Source organism: Prionailurus bengalensis, chromosome E2 (genome assembly GCF_016509475.1).
Source record: "Prionailurus bengalensis isolate Pbe53 chromosome E2, Fcat_Pben_1.1_paternal_pri, whole genome shotgun sequence".
In the NCBI taxonomy this organism is placed as follows: domain Eukaryota; kingdom Metazoa; phylum Chordata; class Mammalia; order Carnivora; family Felidae; genus Prionailurus; species Prionailurus bengalensis.
Window position 1 is genome coordinate 25,605,101 of NC_057352.1, and position 16,765 is coordinate 25,621,865.

At 42.4% G+C, this 16,765-nt stretch overlaps 1 protein-coding gene across 1 annotated transcript in view; it reads left to right on the forward strand.

Moving 5' to 3' along the window:
- GPT2 (glutamic--pyruvic transaminase 2) overlaps nt 1-4,618 on the forward strand; it is a 35,220-nt gene extending 30,602 nt beyond the window's left edge. The window contains exons 11-12 of the mRNA XM_043600804.1: nt 470-582; nt 2,081-4,618. Coding sequence (XP_043456739.1) covers nt 470-582; nt 2,081-2,171 — 204 coding nt within the window. The 3' untranslated portion in view covers nt 2,172-4,618. The remainder of the gene's footprint in view (nt 1-469; nt 583-2,080) is intronic.
- Nucleotides 4,619-16,765: the final 12,147 nt, after the last annotated feature.

Here is a 16,765-nt window from a genome sequence, read left to right on the forward strand (position 1 = left end):
AGTCAGAATCCCTGGTGCCCGAGAAGCCATTTAACAGGTACCCCAGGTTGTAAAAACCAAGGTGCAAGAAGCACTATGAACAGAGCCCCCAAGCTGCTGTTCCCTAAAAGTCCCCCTGGGCACAGACCTCAGGGCCATGTTGTCAGAGGTTATGCAGCTTGGCATATATATAGGGGACCACCATCAAAGCTTGTGGAGATACTGCCTGGCTGTGGGGCACAAAGGAAAGGGACTCTCAGTCCTGGGCAGAGAGCAAAGTACCACAGCCCATGGCCATCCTCAAGTAGCCCGCAGGCCCCAGCTTCTAGCAGTTTCCAGTGTCCCACCCTGGTCCTTGCAGGGAGGGTGGATGAGCCCTGTCACGGGAAAGAACCTACCATTTCCATTGTATTTGACTTTGAGTGTTCAGTGGTGTGTTTGTGCAGTGCAAAGCCGTAAATGAACTCTCAGTCCTGCCCTGCTCCCACAGGCCCATAAAATGGCCCCTGACATGTTCTACTGCATGAAGCTCCTTGAGGAGACTGGCATCTGTGTTGTACCTGGCAGCGGCTTCGGGCAGAGGGAAGGCACCTACCACTTCAGGTACTGCTGCCTCTCTGTGCCAGGGGACTGGTCCCAAGTTTGTCTTGGAAAAGACAACCTGTGTTATCATAGAACACAGGCTGGCTTCAGACACTGAGGTGTGTGCAGCCCCAAACTCACTGTGGCAAACCACCCGCCCTGCCCACTCCCATTCTGTCCTGTTGCAGAGCCAAGCCAAGACCTGGGTCTGGGGATTAAGGAAAACTATGGGTAGATTCCAAGGTCATCTCCTTGACCACTCTGTCCCCCCCTCCATTGCCTCCATCTGTCACATTCTATCCGAAGTGTCCCCAGTGGGGTGTTTTCTTCTTTATTTCCATGTCCTTTTCCAACTCCATGATAGCAGCTTGCAGTACCCAGGTGCTCAGTAGCTTATCCAAAAGTCTGCAGAGACGCCACATCTAAAACAATGGAATTGGTTTCACTTACTATGACACATTTCACAGGGTGTGCCAACTCTGCCCCTGTGTGGATGGCAACCCCAGGAGCAGAGCAGGCTGGAGCAGCTCAGCCCAGGTTTCCCCACTGAAGCCAGTTCTAACAGAACAGCATCTTCTCCACGCTTGGTGCTCTCAGATGTCTCCTGCAGCAGATGCTAAAAAAAGAAATGTCATGAGCTTAGTTAGCACCTGGAGCCAAGTCCTGACTCAGGTTGTGGGCAGTGTGCCCTGGATGGACAAGCGTGTCTGGTTGGCCTTTCTACCCTAGTGAGGTCCACCTTGGCAGTTCACGGCTCATTCAAAAAAAAGGTTAAATCGAGAGGGCTGACTTTAAGGTGGTGAAGCAAACCAACAGTATTAGAGGAAGTATTAGTTACTATGGCAACTTGGGAGTTCTTTGGAGGGAGAGTTGTAACTGGAGGTTCTCACTGTAAGAGAGATTTTTTTTTTTTTTTTTTTTTTGAGAGAGAGAGAGAGAGCAAGCAGGGGAGGAGCAGAGAGAGGGAGACAAGAGAATCCCAAGCAGGCTCCACACTGTCAGCACAGAGCCCAATATGGGGCTTGAATTCACTAACCTGAGCCAAAATCAAGAGTCAGATGCTTAACCTACTGAGCCACCCAGGCACCCCAAAAGAGAAATTTTAAAAAGGCCCACCTACCAGGAAGAACATCTTGCTCTGTATCTGCAGGAAACACCAAGTCATGCTCTAGAGGAAGTTGTATACACAGGTCAGAATGTTGCATGGGCCTTCTGTGATAATGGGTGGACGTGTTAGTGAGATTAAATGCTGCCGGCATCTTACTGCTTTTGGTCATACATGTTACTTGAGTTAAAAGTAAATGTACAAATTCGGGCAGGAGGTGGTTCAACAAGTCAACAAGTTCCAGGTTTTGTCCAGGGGCTGGTGTTATCGCAGTGGACAAGACAAGCCTTCCGCCTCCCACAGTTTGCCCACATTGTCACAACTGCAACTGAAGGAAGGAGCTGCCAGGTTCATTCCTCTCCCCTTTTCCAAAACAACTTATGTCCAGGCTGATGCTATCTTCTTTCCTGACAGAATGACCATCCTCCCTCCGGTGGAGAAGCTGAAAACAGTTCTACAGAAGGTGAAGGACTTTCACATAAAGTTTCTGGAGAAGTACGCATGAGGATTGCTCGGGCCCAAAGGGAGACCCAGTTGTCAGGCCTTCCTCCTGATGGCCCGCCCACACCAGACTGAACTTGCCTTCCCCAGCGACTCTGCCTCAGGCCTCACAAAGGCCACTGGTGGCTTTTGTTGTCATTTTGCCCCAAGAGACTTCTTTCTTTGTGCCTTGATGTTGGGAGCACTTCTCTTCTGAGCAAATGTGAATTGGGGATATCTCAGAAGCCCTGTTTTTGTTTGTTTGTTTTTTGTTTTTTTAAGCAACCAAAGTAGAGGGGACTTGCTCAGCACATGTGGCCGGTGTTCTCTGAATCCATTATTGTGCTATTGGAGAGGCTATTTGGGGTTTAAAACAACCAGGGTATGTATGTTGGGTGACATGTTTCAGATCTGAAGAAACAAGAAGGTGCTGGGAAATGTATGATAACCATGGCAAGAAGTGGAAATCCTAAACTCACCACCGTGATCTGTGAAATAAAACCATTAGCGGTGTGAAAATCTAGTTCTTCAAACAGGAGAGCCTGGAAGTCCACTAGAGGCTCAGAGAGGGCCCACCATTCTGGCTTGTAGGCAGACAGCCTATCTCTCAGACAAGAATGGTGAAAGCAGTAGCATGTGGGTTGGACTAGATGCCAGGCTAGGTTGTGACAGGTACTGGGGGCAATGGCCAAGTCAAAGCGTTCTGCAGGGGAAGAGTGGGTGCAAGCCAGGCTCCAAGTTGAACCAGGTCTCCACTTGGGAGCGCACATCAGGTAGTGAGGACTCTGCAACAGGTAATTGAGCAACAGGTAATGAGGGCTTTGGGGGTGAAACGTTCCCTTAAGCATGCTTAGGTTGGGACCCCCATCTGGGAGGTCTCCCTGGACTTCACGGACACAGGGTACAGCCTGTCCCAGTCGCATGGAGGCATTCTGCCTGCTGATGTGTGGATCCATCCTGCCCTTAGCCAATAGCTGTTTTCTACCAAGGGCTTGATTTCCACACATCACCCTCTGTTGGTGACAGCAGGGACAAGGAAACACTGAAGATGTCCACAAATGAGGGAGGGGCATCCTCAAGGACTTGACCAATCAAGCCCCCTCCCCCTCCCCCAAACAATCCCCTCCTGTAGTGTCTGTTGTTTCAAATCAAATTCAGTCCATTTCCTAGCTGATAACTGGTCAAAGTGCCTGGTAGCTTGGCTGCTGTGGGCGAGTACATGTAATTGGATTCGAAGTTTATAAAAGTATTTTAACTTAATGCCAAGCGTTTTGCCTCACGTTTGCTGCTGGCTCCCCTCCCAGACTCTGCAGACTGTGCTGTAGCATCAGTCATGTCTCCAGCCAGGGGAGTATCCTCCACCAGGCCTGCTGCTTCCCTGGCATTAGCAAACCTGGGTCAGGGCCTGACCCACACTTTGAAAACAAGTGGGTGCCATGGGAGCAGCAGGCTTATCTGAGAGCCCCTTCATTAAGAGACCCTTCCTACCATTGGCCTTCCCCAGTGGGCAGTGAGGGAAGCCAAGGCCAGCTATAGAGCCTGGGGGCCCAGCAAGTCCCAAATTGTAATCAAAGGAGCTGGAGAGACAAAAATGAAGAGAAGTGAACTTTGAAGGCAGCCTCCTATGCTGTAATTTCCACGCTTGGGCCCGTGCAGGGGAATATGATAGAACACTACAGACTGCCCCTACTTGCTAACATTACAGTTCCTGTGAAGAAAGTAGCCACAATCTACAGTAACAAAGGGAATGTTTGGGAACTTTTCCTTCCTTAAAAATTGAGAAAATTGCACTTGTGCTTGTTGGATGGCACATCAACCAGAATGTGTCCCAGAGTTGTGAGGTTTCTGGTGGAGAGGTTACATAGTAGAAGCTAGTCTATTTTTTATATTTTTGTAACAATTGCTTTTTTCATGAGGGGATGAGGGGGTTAGTATTTGTAGTCTTAACGAGTCTAGTAGTTTTTTATAAATCTCTTCAGATTATAAATAACATAAAAACTTTGCAACGTTTACATGATTTTTTAAAAGATGCTGTATGCACTTGGTTTGCTTTTAAAATAAAAATGTAATAGGTCAGCTGGTTTAGGAGGTTAACTTCATTCAGGGTAGGATTGCTGATCATGATAGATTTGATTTTTTACAGACTTTATTCTGGCATCTTGTTTGGGTACTGCCAGAGAAAGTCATTTGTCATTTGGGGTCGCACTTAAATCTACACCTGCAAAGTTTTTTGTTGTTCATCTAGGTCCACACATGAGGAATGCCAGACTGTACCTCTGGTGGTTGATCACCTCGTACCCTGAGGCCCAGCATGTTGCTGTCCCAGTGTTGTGTGATTTTGCAGGAAGAGCTGACAGGCCTGCCTATCCCTGTTTCCCAATTTAGATTCTCATAGGCATCTCCTGACAAAGGTACTTAATGATAGCTCTGCTGGAAATTTCTGAACAATAAAATACATGTCCAAAATGGTGATGGTGTTTAACTTTCCTTGTAGTTTAAAAGTCAAACAGATATCACTAATTATACATCTTCACTTTTTGTAATTTAATGGTCCTAGCACTAGAATGAACATTTTCCTCAAATACTACAAACTTCTCTCACAATTTCTCAGCTTCCGTTTCCTTTTAGGTGTCAATCCTCAGGACCCTGAGCTGCTTTTTGTTGCTTGAGGTAGGAAAACATAGATTCTTGAAATGGGATGTTGTTAAAATGAATACAGATCTTGGCTGTCTGGTGGAATCAGAATGAACATCCTCTTCACAGTGGTCAGGAGAAGCTCGAGAAGCACAGCAATGTCAGTGGGGGAAAGGAGTCATTGATACAAGGGATTTCATTCCTTTTCCCTAGGCTTTCCCAGATCTACATCAGTTTTGATGTGTGGTTTTGAATTCAAAACTATTTTTCACTCAAAACTAAAATTTCTATGTTTTTATTAAAAAAGAATTGGAGGGGTGCCTGGGTGGCTCAGGGTGGCTCAGTCAGTTGAGCATCCGACTCTTAGTTTCAGCTCAGGTCATGATCTCCCAGTTCGTGGGATTGGGTCCCAAGCTGAGAGTATGGAGCCTGCTTGGGATTCTCTCGCTCCCTCTCTGCCCCTCACCCCCTTATTTATCTATTTAAATAAACATAAAAGAATTGGAAAATGGGAAAAAGTAGGATTCTTTCAGTTGGAAGAAATGGAAACCTACTCAGAATAGCCTGAAGTAGGAAAGAGGAATTTATTGAAGTCCTGGAGGGAAGCTGGCTTAGGTTCTCCTGTTCACTTTGTTAAATGCAAAGCCTGTCTTGTCCAGCTCCACGTTGAAAAATTCCAAGGAAGGACTTTGATTGGCTACCTTTGTCCGTGTCCTTCCCTGAATCAGTCTCTGTGGTCCAGAGTGGTTTGGCTGGCCCTGTGCTTGCTGGTGAGGCAAAGAGGGGCTTAGAATCACCAGCCCCATCAGAGCCATTGGAGGAGCTGCTCTCTGTAGGATAGGGGATTTCATTTACTATATGTGGCTCTTTAGAGAGGACTGGGGGAGAGAATGGTGTGTTTAGGGTGTGTTGAGGGTCCTTACTGGTTGATAACCAAGGGAACTAGAGATGTTCTCTGCATCTTCCCTCATCATTCATTTACATGGAAACATATACAACTTGCCTGGAGACTAAACTTTGTGTAGCTATTATACAGAGAGTTTATTAAATAGGGGTTAGAAAAGACTTATTATTCAATATTATTTTTGGTATGGTTTGCTGTAACACACCTAGAAAGCTGTCAGCAAATGTTTGATAAGCACCATGAGCCATGGACTTCTAGGAAACAGGGAGTCAAAGCTAATAAAACATCACCGTCCTCAAAAAGCCATACGTGCAATGGCCACCAGACAGTTGAGTACTCAAATTCAATCCACCTAGTGTGCTGGGCTTAAAAGAAGCATGTGGGTCAGGCATAGGAGAAGGGGATGATGCTGTTCTCTACCAATTTAAGGATTGGTACTTTCTGAGAACCAGATATCTTTGGCTTTCATCCTGCCCCCAAGCCAGGAGACACCCTTCTCCCTAAGAAACAAAGAAGATGGAATTTACTGCCACTGCTCAGCTCTCTTCCTTAAGAGGCACAGGTCATCTAGAGTTTCTTATTAAAATTTCATTCTCCCACTTAAAAAACCATACTGATGTTTTTTGTCTCCCCAATTTCATCTGTCTTTGTTCTGAATGCACATAATGCGGCATCCCCTTGAAGTCCTTTTGAAGATATGAAATGTTGAAGATTTTAAAGATATTAAAGATTTTGAAGATATTTAAACATCCAGAATCCTAGTGATAACTGACAAGTTCAGACCACAAAAGTATGCATTCCACAAAAGTGTAAAACTCAAAAAATAATCTGATTAGCAAAGTAAACATGTTTGTGTGGAAAAGTTAGAAAAGAAAGAAAAGTTCAGAAAACTTGAAATCCCCTAACCAAAGTTAATTAGAAGCCTAACATTCTGGAAGATTTCCTTACTGTCCTTTTCTTGAGAGAATATATGTATATGTATGTATATATATATATATATATATATATATATATATTCATTTTAAAATTTACATCCAAGTTAGCATATAGTGCAACAATGATTTCAGGAGTAGATTCCTTAATGCCCCTTACCCATTTAGCCCATCCCCACACACACAACCCCTCCAGCTACCCTCAGTTTGTTCTCCATATTGAAGAGTCTCTTATGTTTTGTCCTCCTCCCTGTTTTTATATTATTTTTGTTTCCCTTCTCTTGTGTTCATCTGTTCTGTGTCTTAAAGTCCTCAGATGAGTGAAGTCATATGTCTTTCTCTGACTAACTTCGCTTAGCATAATACCCTGTAGCTCCATCCACATAGTTGCAAATGGCAAGATTTCATTCTTTTTGATTGCCAAGTAATACTCCACTGTATATATACCACATCTTCCTTATCCATTCATCCATCAATGGACATTTGGGCTCTTCCATACTTTGGCTATTGTTGATAGTGCTGTTATAAACATTGGGGTGCATGTGTCCCTTCGAAACAGCACACCTGTATCCCGTGGATAAATACCTAGTAGTGCTATTACTGGGTCATAAGGTAGTTCTATTTTTAATTTTTTCAGGAACATCCATACTGTTTTTCAGAGTGGCTGCACCAGCTTGCATTCCCACCAGCAGTGCAAAAGAGATCCTCTTTCTCTGCATCCTCGCCAACTTCTGTTGTTGCCTGAGTTGTTAATGTTAGCCATTCTGACAGGTGTGAGGTAGTTCCTGAGAATATTTTTAATGTGGTTGAGGTGTGTATGTGTGTGTGTGGTTTGAATCCTGATTACTCCCTCAGCATCACAACATGCTAATAAAGGTGCCTGATGAGCAATTTGGATGGTCACCTTACCAATTCTGTGGAGGATCCCATCATTTAGTTAACTGTACTCTTAAGCATTTAGATTGTATATTGTTCTTGGTTTTTAAAAATAATGCTGCAGGGGCGCCTGGGTGGCGCAGTCGGTTAAGCGTCCGACTTCAGCCAGGTCACGATCTCGCGGTCCGTGAGTTCGAGCCCCGCGTCGGGCTCTGGGCTGATGGCTCGGAGCCTGGAGCCTGTTTCCGATTCTGTGTCTCCCTCTCTCTCTGCCCCTCCCCCGTTCATGCTCTGGCTCTCTCTGTCCCAAAAATAAATAAACGTTGAAAAAAAAAATTAAAAAAAAAAAAATAATGCTGCATAACTAGCATCCTCACATTAAGAGCGTATCACACCTCCCTTGCCCTTGTATTTAGGCTTCTTGTGGAACATTCTTAGGATTCAGTGTTTGCCATGAGTTTCAAGGGCTTCCTCCCAAGGTCAGAGTCCAGAGTAGGGTAGACCATGGTGCACACCTAGGCTCTAGCTCTTACCAGTTGTGGGATCATTGTGCCCCTGTTCCCATCTGTAAAGTAGAGCTAATAATACCAACTCATGGAGTAATAGGATAATTATGAGGATTAAATGGGGGGAAATTGTGTGTATGTGTGTGATTTAGCATATTTCCTGGCAAGTAGCCTCACTTATTGAGCATTTTCCATGATTATCTCCAGTTTAGAGTGCTGCTGATATGACCTATGTTTGATAATGTTGAAATTGAATGGGACAATATGCCAGATACAATATGAAAATGACAGAATCAGTGAGGACCATTTGCCAAAACTTCTGAACATATTCTATGAGGCAGAGTACACTGGTTAGTTATTTTTTTGTCTGTGGTAACTTTTTTTTTTTTTTTTTAGTCATGGTTTCTGAAATAAAAATGCCTTGAGTCCAGTTACACTGGAGTCTTTGTAAGGTAAGTCCAATTTAAAAATCACTTTTTACAACTGGACATTGTAACTGGACATTTGTTTTTGGTGTAGGTCCATCTTGACTGGCTGGTGCCAGTTAAGAACTGAAATTACTGGGCTCCTTGGCATTTACATGGGGTTGTGCCCTCCCTCAAAGGACCTCTGTGGGCCTTTATTCCTTTGTGGTTAAGGTAAACTGCTGTTTGCCATTGCTGACTTAAAACTTCAAAACAGGGTGCCCCCAATCTTTTGAGTCAGCATCATAGGACACACATTGGGTGCCAAAACCGCACTCAAGGGTACAGAGTATGTAAGTTAGGGTTTTTCTGGTCGCACATGACAGAAGAACAGACCTGACAAGTTAAGAACTGGTACAAAGGTAAGAGAAAGGTACATTTCTCAGCTTCCCTTTCTTCTATATATGGCTACAAATTCAATGGGACATAAATAGCGTCACATGGTAACTGCTGGGAACCTCCCTTAGCAGAAGGCTACCTCCCCTTTGTCCCTTTTCTTCCTTGTGCTCTCCTCTAGCTGCTTGGAATCTAGCTGTAATGGGTGGCATCTGAACCATGACAACAAGGACAACATGTATGTACATAGTGAACACTGTGAGACTTAGCTATTATTTCTGCTGTTGTGTTACTCCACCCTAATCTAAAGACACAATCTATTGGGCTTTCAGAAACATCTGCCCAGAGTTTAGCTTGATTGTCCCATCTTGTTACCCACTAGGGCAGCTTAATAAGTGTTAGCAACATTCACAGATATGTTAGAGCTTCTTGTCATTCATGCTGGGTACAGTGCTGAGTAATGGGAACACAGCAGTGAATAAGACATGGTCCCATGATTTATAAGCTTAATAATGACCCATGCTAGTAAGAGTGGGGATACATATTGGTAGGAGTATGAATTTGTACAACCTTTTGGAAGGGCAACGTGGCACTGTCAATGGTAAACATATATATGCCTACTATAGGAACCAAGACAGTATGGTGTTACTGAAAGGACAGACAAAAGAACAGAATAGAGTCTAGATATAGACTCATACATTTGTCACTGTAACATAAAAAAAGACCACACACTCACATATGTACATATATATCTTTGATACACTTGTATTGACAAAATAACTCTTGATACAAAGCAATACAAGGAGAGGTGCCTGGGTGGCTCAGTTGGTTAAGCATCAGCTTCAGCTCAGGTCATGATCTCACGGTTCATGAGTTCAAGCCCCGCATCTGGCTCTCTGCTGTCAGCATGGAAGATCCTGTCTCCCTTTCTGTCTGCCTGTCCCCCCCCCCCAACTTGCACACGCATGCTGTCTCTCAAAAATGAGTAAACATTAAAAGAAGACAAAGCTGGGGCGCCTGGGTGGCTCAGTCGGTTAAGCGTCCGACTTCGGCTCAGGTCATGATCTCACGGTCCGTGAGTTCGAGCCCCGCATCGGGCTCTGTGCTGACAGCTCAGAGCCTGGAGCCTGTTTCAGTCTGTGTCTCCCTCTCTCTCTGACCCTCCCCTGTTCATGCTCTGTCTCTCCCTGTCTCAAAAATAAATAAAATGTTGGGGCGCCTGGGTGGCGCAGTCGGTTAAGGGTCCGACTTCAGCCAGGTCACGATCTCGCGGTCAGTGAGTTCGAGCCCCGCGTCTGGCTCTGGGCTGACGGCTTAGAGCCTGGAGGCTGTTTCCGATTCTGTGTCTCCCTCTCTCTGCCCCTCCCCCGTTCATGCTCTGTCTCTCTCTGTCCCAAAAATAAATAAACATTGAAAAAAAATTAAAAAAAATAAATAAAATGTTAAAAAGAAAAATTAAAAAAAAAAAAGACAAAGCAATACAATGGGAAAGAAAAGTCTCTTCAACAAATGGTACAGACCTAAAATTTGAGCTAAACTATAAATCTTCTAGAAGAAAACATAAGAGAACATCTTTGCCACTTTGAGGTAGATAAATATTTCTTAGGACAGAAAGGCACAAATCATAAAAGAAAAAATTGATAAATTGAACCACATCAAAATAAAAACTTCTGTTTTTTAAAGAACACCATTAAGAAATGAAAAAACAAGGCTCAGAGAGAGAGAAGACATTCTCAGAACATAAATCTCATAAAGGACTTGTATCAAGAATATATAAAGAACTTTAAAACGTCAGTAACAAGACAAACAACCCTATTAAAAACCAAAGGAAAGACTTGAACAGACATTTAACAAAAGGAAATATACAAATGGCCAATAAGCACATGGAAAAATGTTCAATATCATCGGTGCTCAAAAAGAATGCAAATTAAAAGTACTAAGATACCACTGGAATGGCTAAAATGAAAAAGAATGACAGTATCAAATGTCAGGGAGGTGGAGTGATCAAAATCTTGATCATGGGAGTGAAAACTAATCCAATCACTTTGGAAAACTGGTAGCTTCCTAACAAAGTTAAACCTACATCTACTCTATGACCCAGCAATGCCACTCCTAGATGGGAATTCATCCAAGAGAAATAAAAACACATGTCCTCGAAAGCACTGTATAAAAAGGGTTTGTTTGGGATTCTCCTCCCTACACTGTGGCCTAAAACCTTTTGCTAGGCAGAAAGCTGAGGCACCCTGCAACTTGCTCCATTTGTTTCTCATCTCTCAAAGAACACTATCTTGTGCTGCCTGTTGTTTAATACCTCGCCTATTGTTTTGTAGGGTTTTTTTCCTCCAATTTTTTAGTTGATTAAGGTAGTCGGGTAAGTCCAGTCCCTGTTCTCCATCATGGCCTGGAACAAAGTTCTGTTCCATGTCTTCATAGAGCTGTGGGTTACACCACTGTATTCATTTGTCAAAACATATAGAACTGTCCACTTATGACCTGTGTATTCCACTGTATGTAAATTATAACCCAACAGAATTAATTGGGGCAGGGGGAATGCATATGTTCCTTGATCTAAAAATTCTACCTGTAGGAATGTATCCTAGAACATTTCCCACATGTGAAAGATACATGTACAGGGATGTTCTAGGCAGCATTGTTGGCCATAGCAAAAGGGGTGGGAAGACCTAAGTATCCATTAATAACGAATTTGTGTATCTCTTCAAAGGAATACCATGTAACTGTTAAACCAGTTTAAACTGTTAAACATCTATATCTACTGACATGAAAAGTCATTCAAGATACGCTACTTTTTTTTTTTTTTTAGACCGAGAGCACGAGCAGGGGAGGGGTAGAGGGAGAGAGAGAATCCCAAGCAGGCTCCACACTCAATGCAGAGGCTGATGCAGGGCTTGATCCTACACCCCTGAGCTGAAATCAAGAGTCAGACAGACGTTCAACTGACTGAGCCACCCAGGTACCTCAAGATACACTATTAACTAGGATTAGCAATTGCACTTGCCACATGTAGTATAGTGATGGACATCTGCAGTATTGTCTGATCAGACTCACCCCATCTATTTCCTGGGAATATTCTTCCCTCCCCCAAGTAAGGGAGCTGCTCTTAGGTAAACCTGCCAAACCCTTGGTCTTTGGATGAGCAGTAAGTCCATTCCCAGGATTTTCTAACTTGAAACAGAGTCTAACTCTCCAAAAACTGAAATTATTAAAACAAATAAATAAAAACAAAAACAACCCATGAAACTCGAACTCCAAAGACAACATGGATCTTGTTTCATGGAGGAAAAGGGATTTTCAGCCAAACTGACATTCGTAGAAAACCAGAGATGAGAGTCTATGGCCCAAAAGCTTAGCAACATCCCTGAACTTCTGATTTCTTGTATTTTAAGGGTCGGTAAACCCTCCCTTTTGTCAAAATTAGCTGGAGTTGTTTCTACTACTTTCAGACAAACTACATCTCAGTATATACAGAGGGATTATATATATGTGGACTATAGATGCTCAAACTACTCAGCCTGATTTTTAGCAAAGAGAGCTGGGAGAAGGAAATGATGTGACTAAAGCCATCCACAACTGTTGCCAGTTTTGTCGGAAGTGAAGCTGGGTCTGGTTTCGGCTGTTTAAAAGTAGATTGTGTGGATTTTTTTTTATTATTGAAGTATAGTTGACATACCATATTATGACTTTCAGATGTTCAACAGTGATTTGACAGTTCTATACATTATGCATTGCTCACTGCAATCAACATAGTTATCAGTTACTATTTGTAGTTACCAGTAACACATAAAATTATTATAATATTATTAATGATATTCCCTATGCAGTACTTTTCATCCTCATGATTTATTTAATTTATAACTGGAAGTTTATGCTTCTTAATCCCTTCACCTATTTCACTTATTCCACTATCCTCTCTCCTCTGACAACACCAGTTTGTTCTCTGCATATGAGTCTATTTCTGCTTTTTGTTTGTTCATTTGTTCTGTTTTTTTAGATTCCACATATAAGTGAAATCATATGGTATTTGTCTTTCTCTGTCTGACTTAGTTCACTTAGTATAATACCCTCTTGGTCCATCTATGTTTTTGTGAATGGTAAGATCTCATCGTGTACTGTGGCTGAGTGATATTCCATTATATATATATATATATATATATATATATATATATTCCATATATGTGATATTCCACATATACACATGCACACACACAGTAAAACCTTGGTTTGCAAGCATAATTCTTTCTGGAAACAAGTTGTAATCCAAAGCATTTGTATATCAAAGCGAATTTCAAGAACCATTGGCTCAGTTGTGATCATGTAATGGTCAGCATCATGTACTATTCATATTCCAAGACATAGCTCATTTATCAAGTTAAAATTTATTAGAAATATTTGCTTGTCTTGCAGAACACTCACAGAACAAGTTACTAACAATACATAGTTTTACTGTGTGTGTGTGTGTGTGTGTGTGTGTGTGTGTGTATTTATCACATCTTCTTTATCCATTCATATGTGGATGGACACTTAGGTTGCTTCCAAATCTTGGTTGTTGTAAATAATGCTGCAGTAAACATAGGAGTGCATACATCTTTTCAAATTAGTGTTTTTGTTTTCATTGGGTAAATACCCAGAAGTGGAATTACTGGCTTGTATTTTGAGCAGAGAACAGGAACCTACTGGGTAACCTTGAGATCGAACTGTACCTACATAGTATCTGTTATGGGAATCAGTCTCTCTCACTTTCTCCCTCACTGTCTCTCTTGATTTCCATCTCTCAGGCTCTACATCTCTCTTACAGACAAGGGATTTTCCCCTATAATGCTATTATTCTGACCTAAATACTTAAGGAGAAAATTCTTAAGAAGTCTGAAGCATCATTACACTGCTAAAAAGTTGCAAGCCTTTATTTGTCTTTACAGCACTGCTGTATCCATCAGATTTAGTATTTAATTGCTTAATGTAATCAGTGTGTTTCTGAGGGGGGAAAATGTGTAAACCAAAGAATTTTTCTTTTTTTTTTTTTTAAATATTTATTTATTTTTGAGAGGGAGGGCAGGGGCAGAGAGAGAGGGAGACAGAATCTGAAGCAGGTTCCAAGTTGTCATCACTGAGCCTAATGCAGGCTCGAACTCACAAACTGTGAGATCATGACCTGAACCGAAGTGGAACGCTTAACCAACAGAGCCACACAGGTACCCCAGAATTTTTCATTAAAAAATTTTTTTTTAATGTTTATTTAATTTTGAGAGAGACACAGTGCAAGCAGGGGAGGGGCAGAGAGAGAGGGAGACTCAGAATCTGAAGCAGGCTCCAGGCTCCGAGCTGTCAGCACAGAGCCTGACATGGGGTTCGAACCCACAAACTGTGAGATCATGACCTGAGCCAAAGTCGGACGCTCAACCAACTGAGCCACCCAAGCACCCCAGAATTTTTCATTTTTAAAAATTTTTTCTTTTAAATAATAGATGTTGTGTTTATCATAAAAAATTAGAAGACACAGAGAAGAAAAAAGAAGAGAAAATCATTCATGACAGTATGACTATAATCTGGGTAGTGCAGAATGCAAAGGGTTTAGTGGACATTTTGTTAAGTGTGATAATGGCATTGTAAACACACAAGAAATGTCCTTTTTAAAGATGCATCTTGGGGTGCCTGGGTGGCTCAGTCAGTTGGAAGTCCAACTTTGGCACAGGTCATGATCTCATTGTTTGTGGGTTCAAGCCCTGTGTCAGGCTCTGTGCTGACAGCTCTGAGACTGGAGCCTGCTTCAGATTTTGTGTCTCCCTCTCCCCCACCCCTCCCCACCCTTTCTTTCTCAAAAACAAATAAACATTAAAAAAATAAAATAAAGGTGCAGGTTGAAGTATGTAGGGATAAAACCCAGTGATATCTGATATTTGCTTTTAGGAGATGATGGCTCTGTGAACTCACGGTTTGTGAGTTCAAGCCCCACATGGGCTCTCTGCTGTCAGCACAGAGCCCACTTCAGATCCTCTGTCCCCCCTGCCTCTGCCTCTCCCCTGCTCACTCTCTCTCACTCACTCTCTCTCTCTCAAAAATAAATAAATATTAAAAAGTGGGGCTCCTGGGTGGATCAGTCAGTTAAGCGTCCGACTTTGGCTCAGGACATGATCTCATGGCTCATGAGTTCGAGCCCTGTGTCGGACTCTGTGCTGACAGCTAGGAGCCTGGAGCCTGCTTTGGATTCCATGTCTTCCTCTCTCTCTGCCCCTAACCCACTCACATTCTGTCTCTGTCTCTCTCAAAAATAAATAAAAACATTAAAAACATTTTTTTAAGTAAGATAAAATACTTCAAGAGAAAGTTCATTTTTTAAATATTTTTGAAAGAGTGCACAAGCAAGGGAGGGGGCAAAGGAGGGAGACAGAGGTTCCAAATCAGGCTCCAGGCTGACAGCAGAAAGCATGAATATGGGGCTTGAACTCATGAGCCATGGGATCATGACTTGAGTAAGAGTCTGACAGTCAACAGACTGAGCCACCCAGGCGCCCTGAGAGGTCAGTTTTTATTTATTTATTTATTTGTTTATTTATTTATTTATTTATTTAAAAAAAAATTTTTTTAACGTTTTATTTATTTATTTTTGAGATACAGAGAGACAAAGCATGAACGGGGGAGGGTCAGAGAGAGGGAGACAAAGAATCCAAAACAGGCTCCAGGCTCTGAGCTGTCAGCACAGAGCCCGACGCGGGGCTCGAACTCACGGACCGCGAGATCATGACCTGAGCCGAAGTCGGCCGCTTAACCGACTGAGCCACCCAGGCGCCCCGAGAGGTCAGTTTTTAAAAACAAAACAGGTGAAGCAAGGATGGGCAAATATTGATAATGAATTGGGGCAATGGATGTAGAGCAGTTCATTATATAATTCTACTCAGGTGTGTATTTTCATAATAAAAATGTCTTTAAACATATATAAATGTGAAACAGAGAAAATCATTATTTTCAATTTTGTGTACCTCCTGTCAGAACACTTTTGAAAGCACATATTTTTTTAAATAGTACCATATTGAATGCATTTGCTATTATATATTTAACATTATGTCATGAAGCATTCTTTAAAACATTGTGTTTTAACAAGTACATATGATGCATTGAGTGGATGTAACAAAATTTAATGGGGCATTTTCGGGTAATTTCTAATTTCTCACAAACATGAATGATCTTTCAGGGAACATTCTTGTATTGAATCTTGTAGCACAGCAATCTTTCCCTAATATAAAGACCTCAACGGGGATTTCCAGATAAAAACATGTTTAAGCACCAGGGGGAGCTGGTCACCTACAGGATCCCCACAGGCAGTTTTTGTTTTGTTTTGTTTTAAAGCAAACCCTCACAAAATTAGCAGCCGAGCCCATCTTGAACTTCCTATTTCAGCTTCATAAGATGAAAGTGTCAAACACCTGGCCATACAGCTCCTTAACAGTGTCTGGTACCCAGTAACACTTAACAGATCCCCTGGACATATGCCAGTTATATGACTCTATCAATTTAGAGATCCTGTGCATAGAGGGAGGTGAGATGGGTGGTAGACATTCTTTCTTTATTACTCACTGGACAAGTTTCTTAGCCTACAGATGATTCTTTCTGGTGCATTCCTGTACCTCCTCATAAGCCTTGGGGTTATTTTGACATTTTGATTGGCTTTGAGGACTTGATCAGAAGGAAACTGAGGGATGCCTGACTGGCTCAGTCACTGGAACATGTCACTCTTGATCTCGGGTTTCTGGATTCCAGCCCCACAATGAGTGTAGGGATTGCTTAAAAATAAAATCTAAAAAAAAAATAAAAAAATAAAAATAAAGGAAACTGAGATGTTTAACAACTGACTTTCCTCAGAGATTGTGGAGATCCTAATTCAGAGTGCCTCAGGTCCAGATGCTGCCTCCAACTCCCATCCCTGAATAGATACACATTGGTCTGTCAGAAAAGGT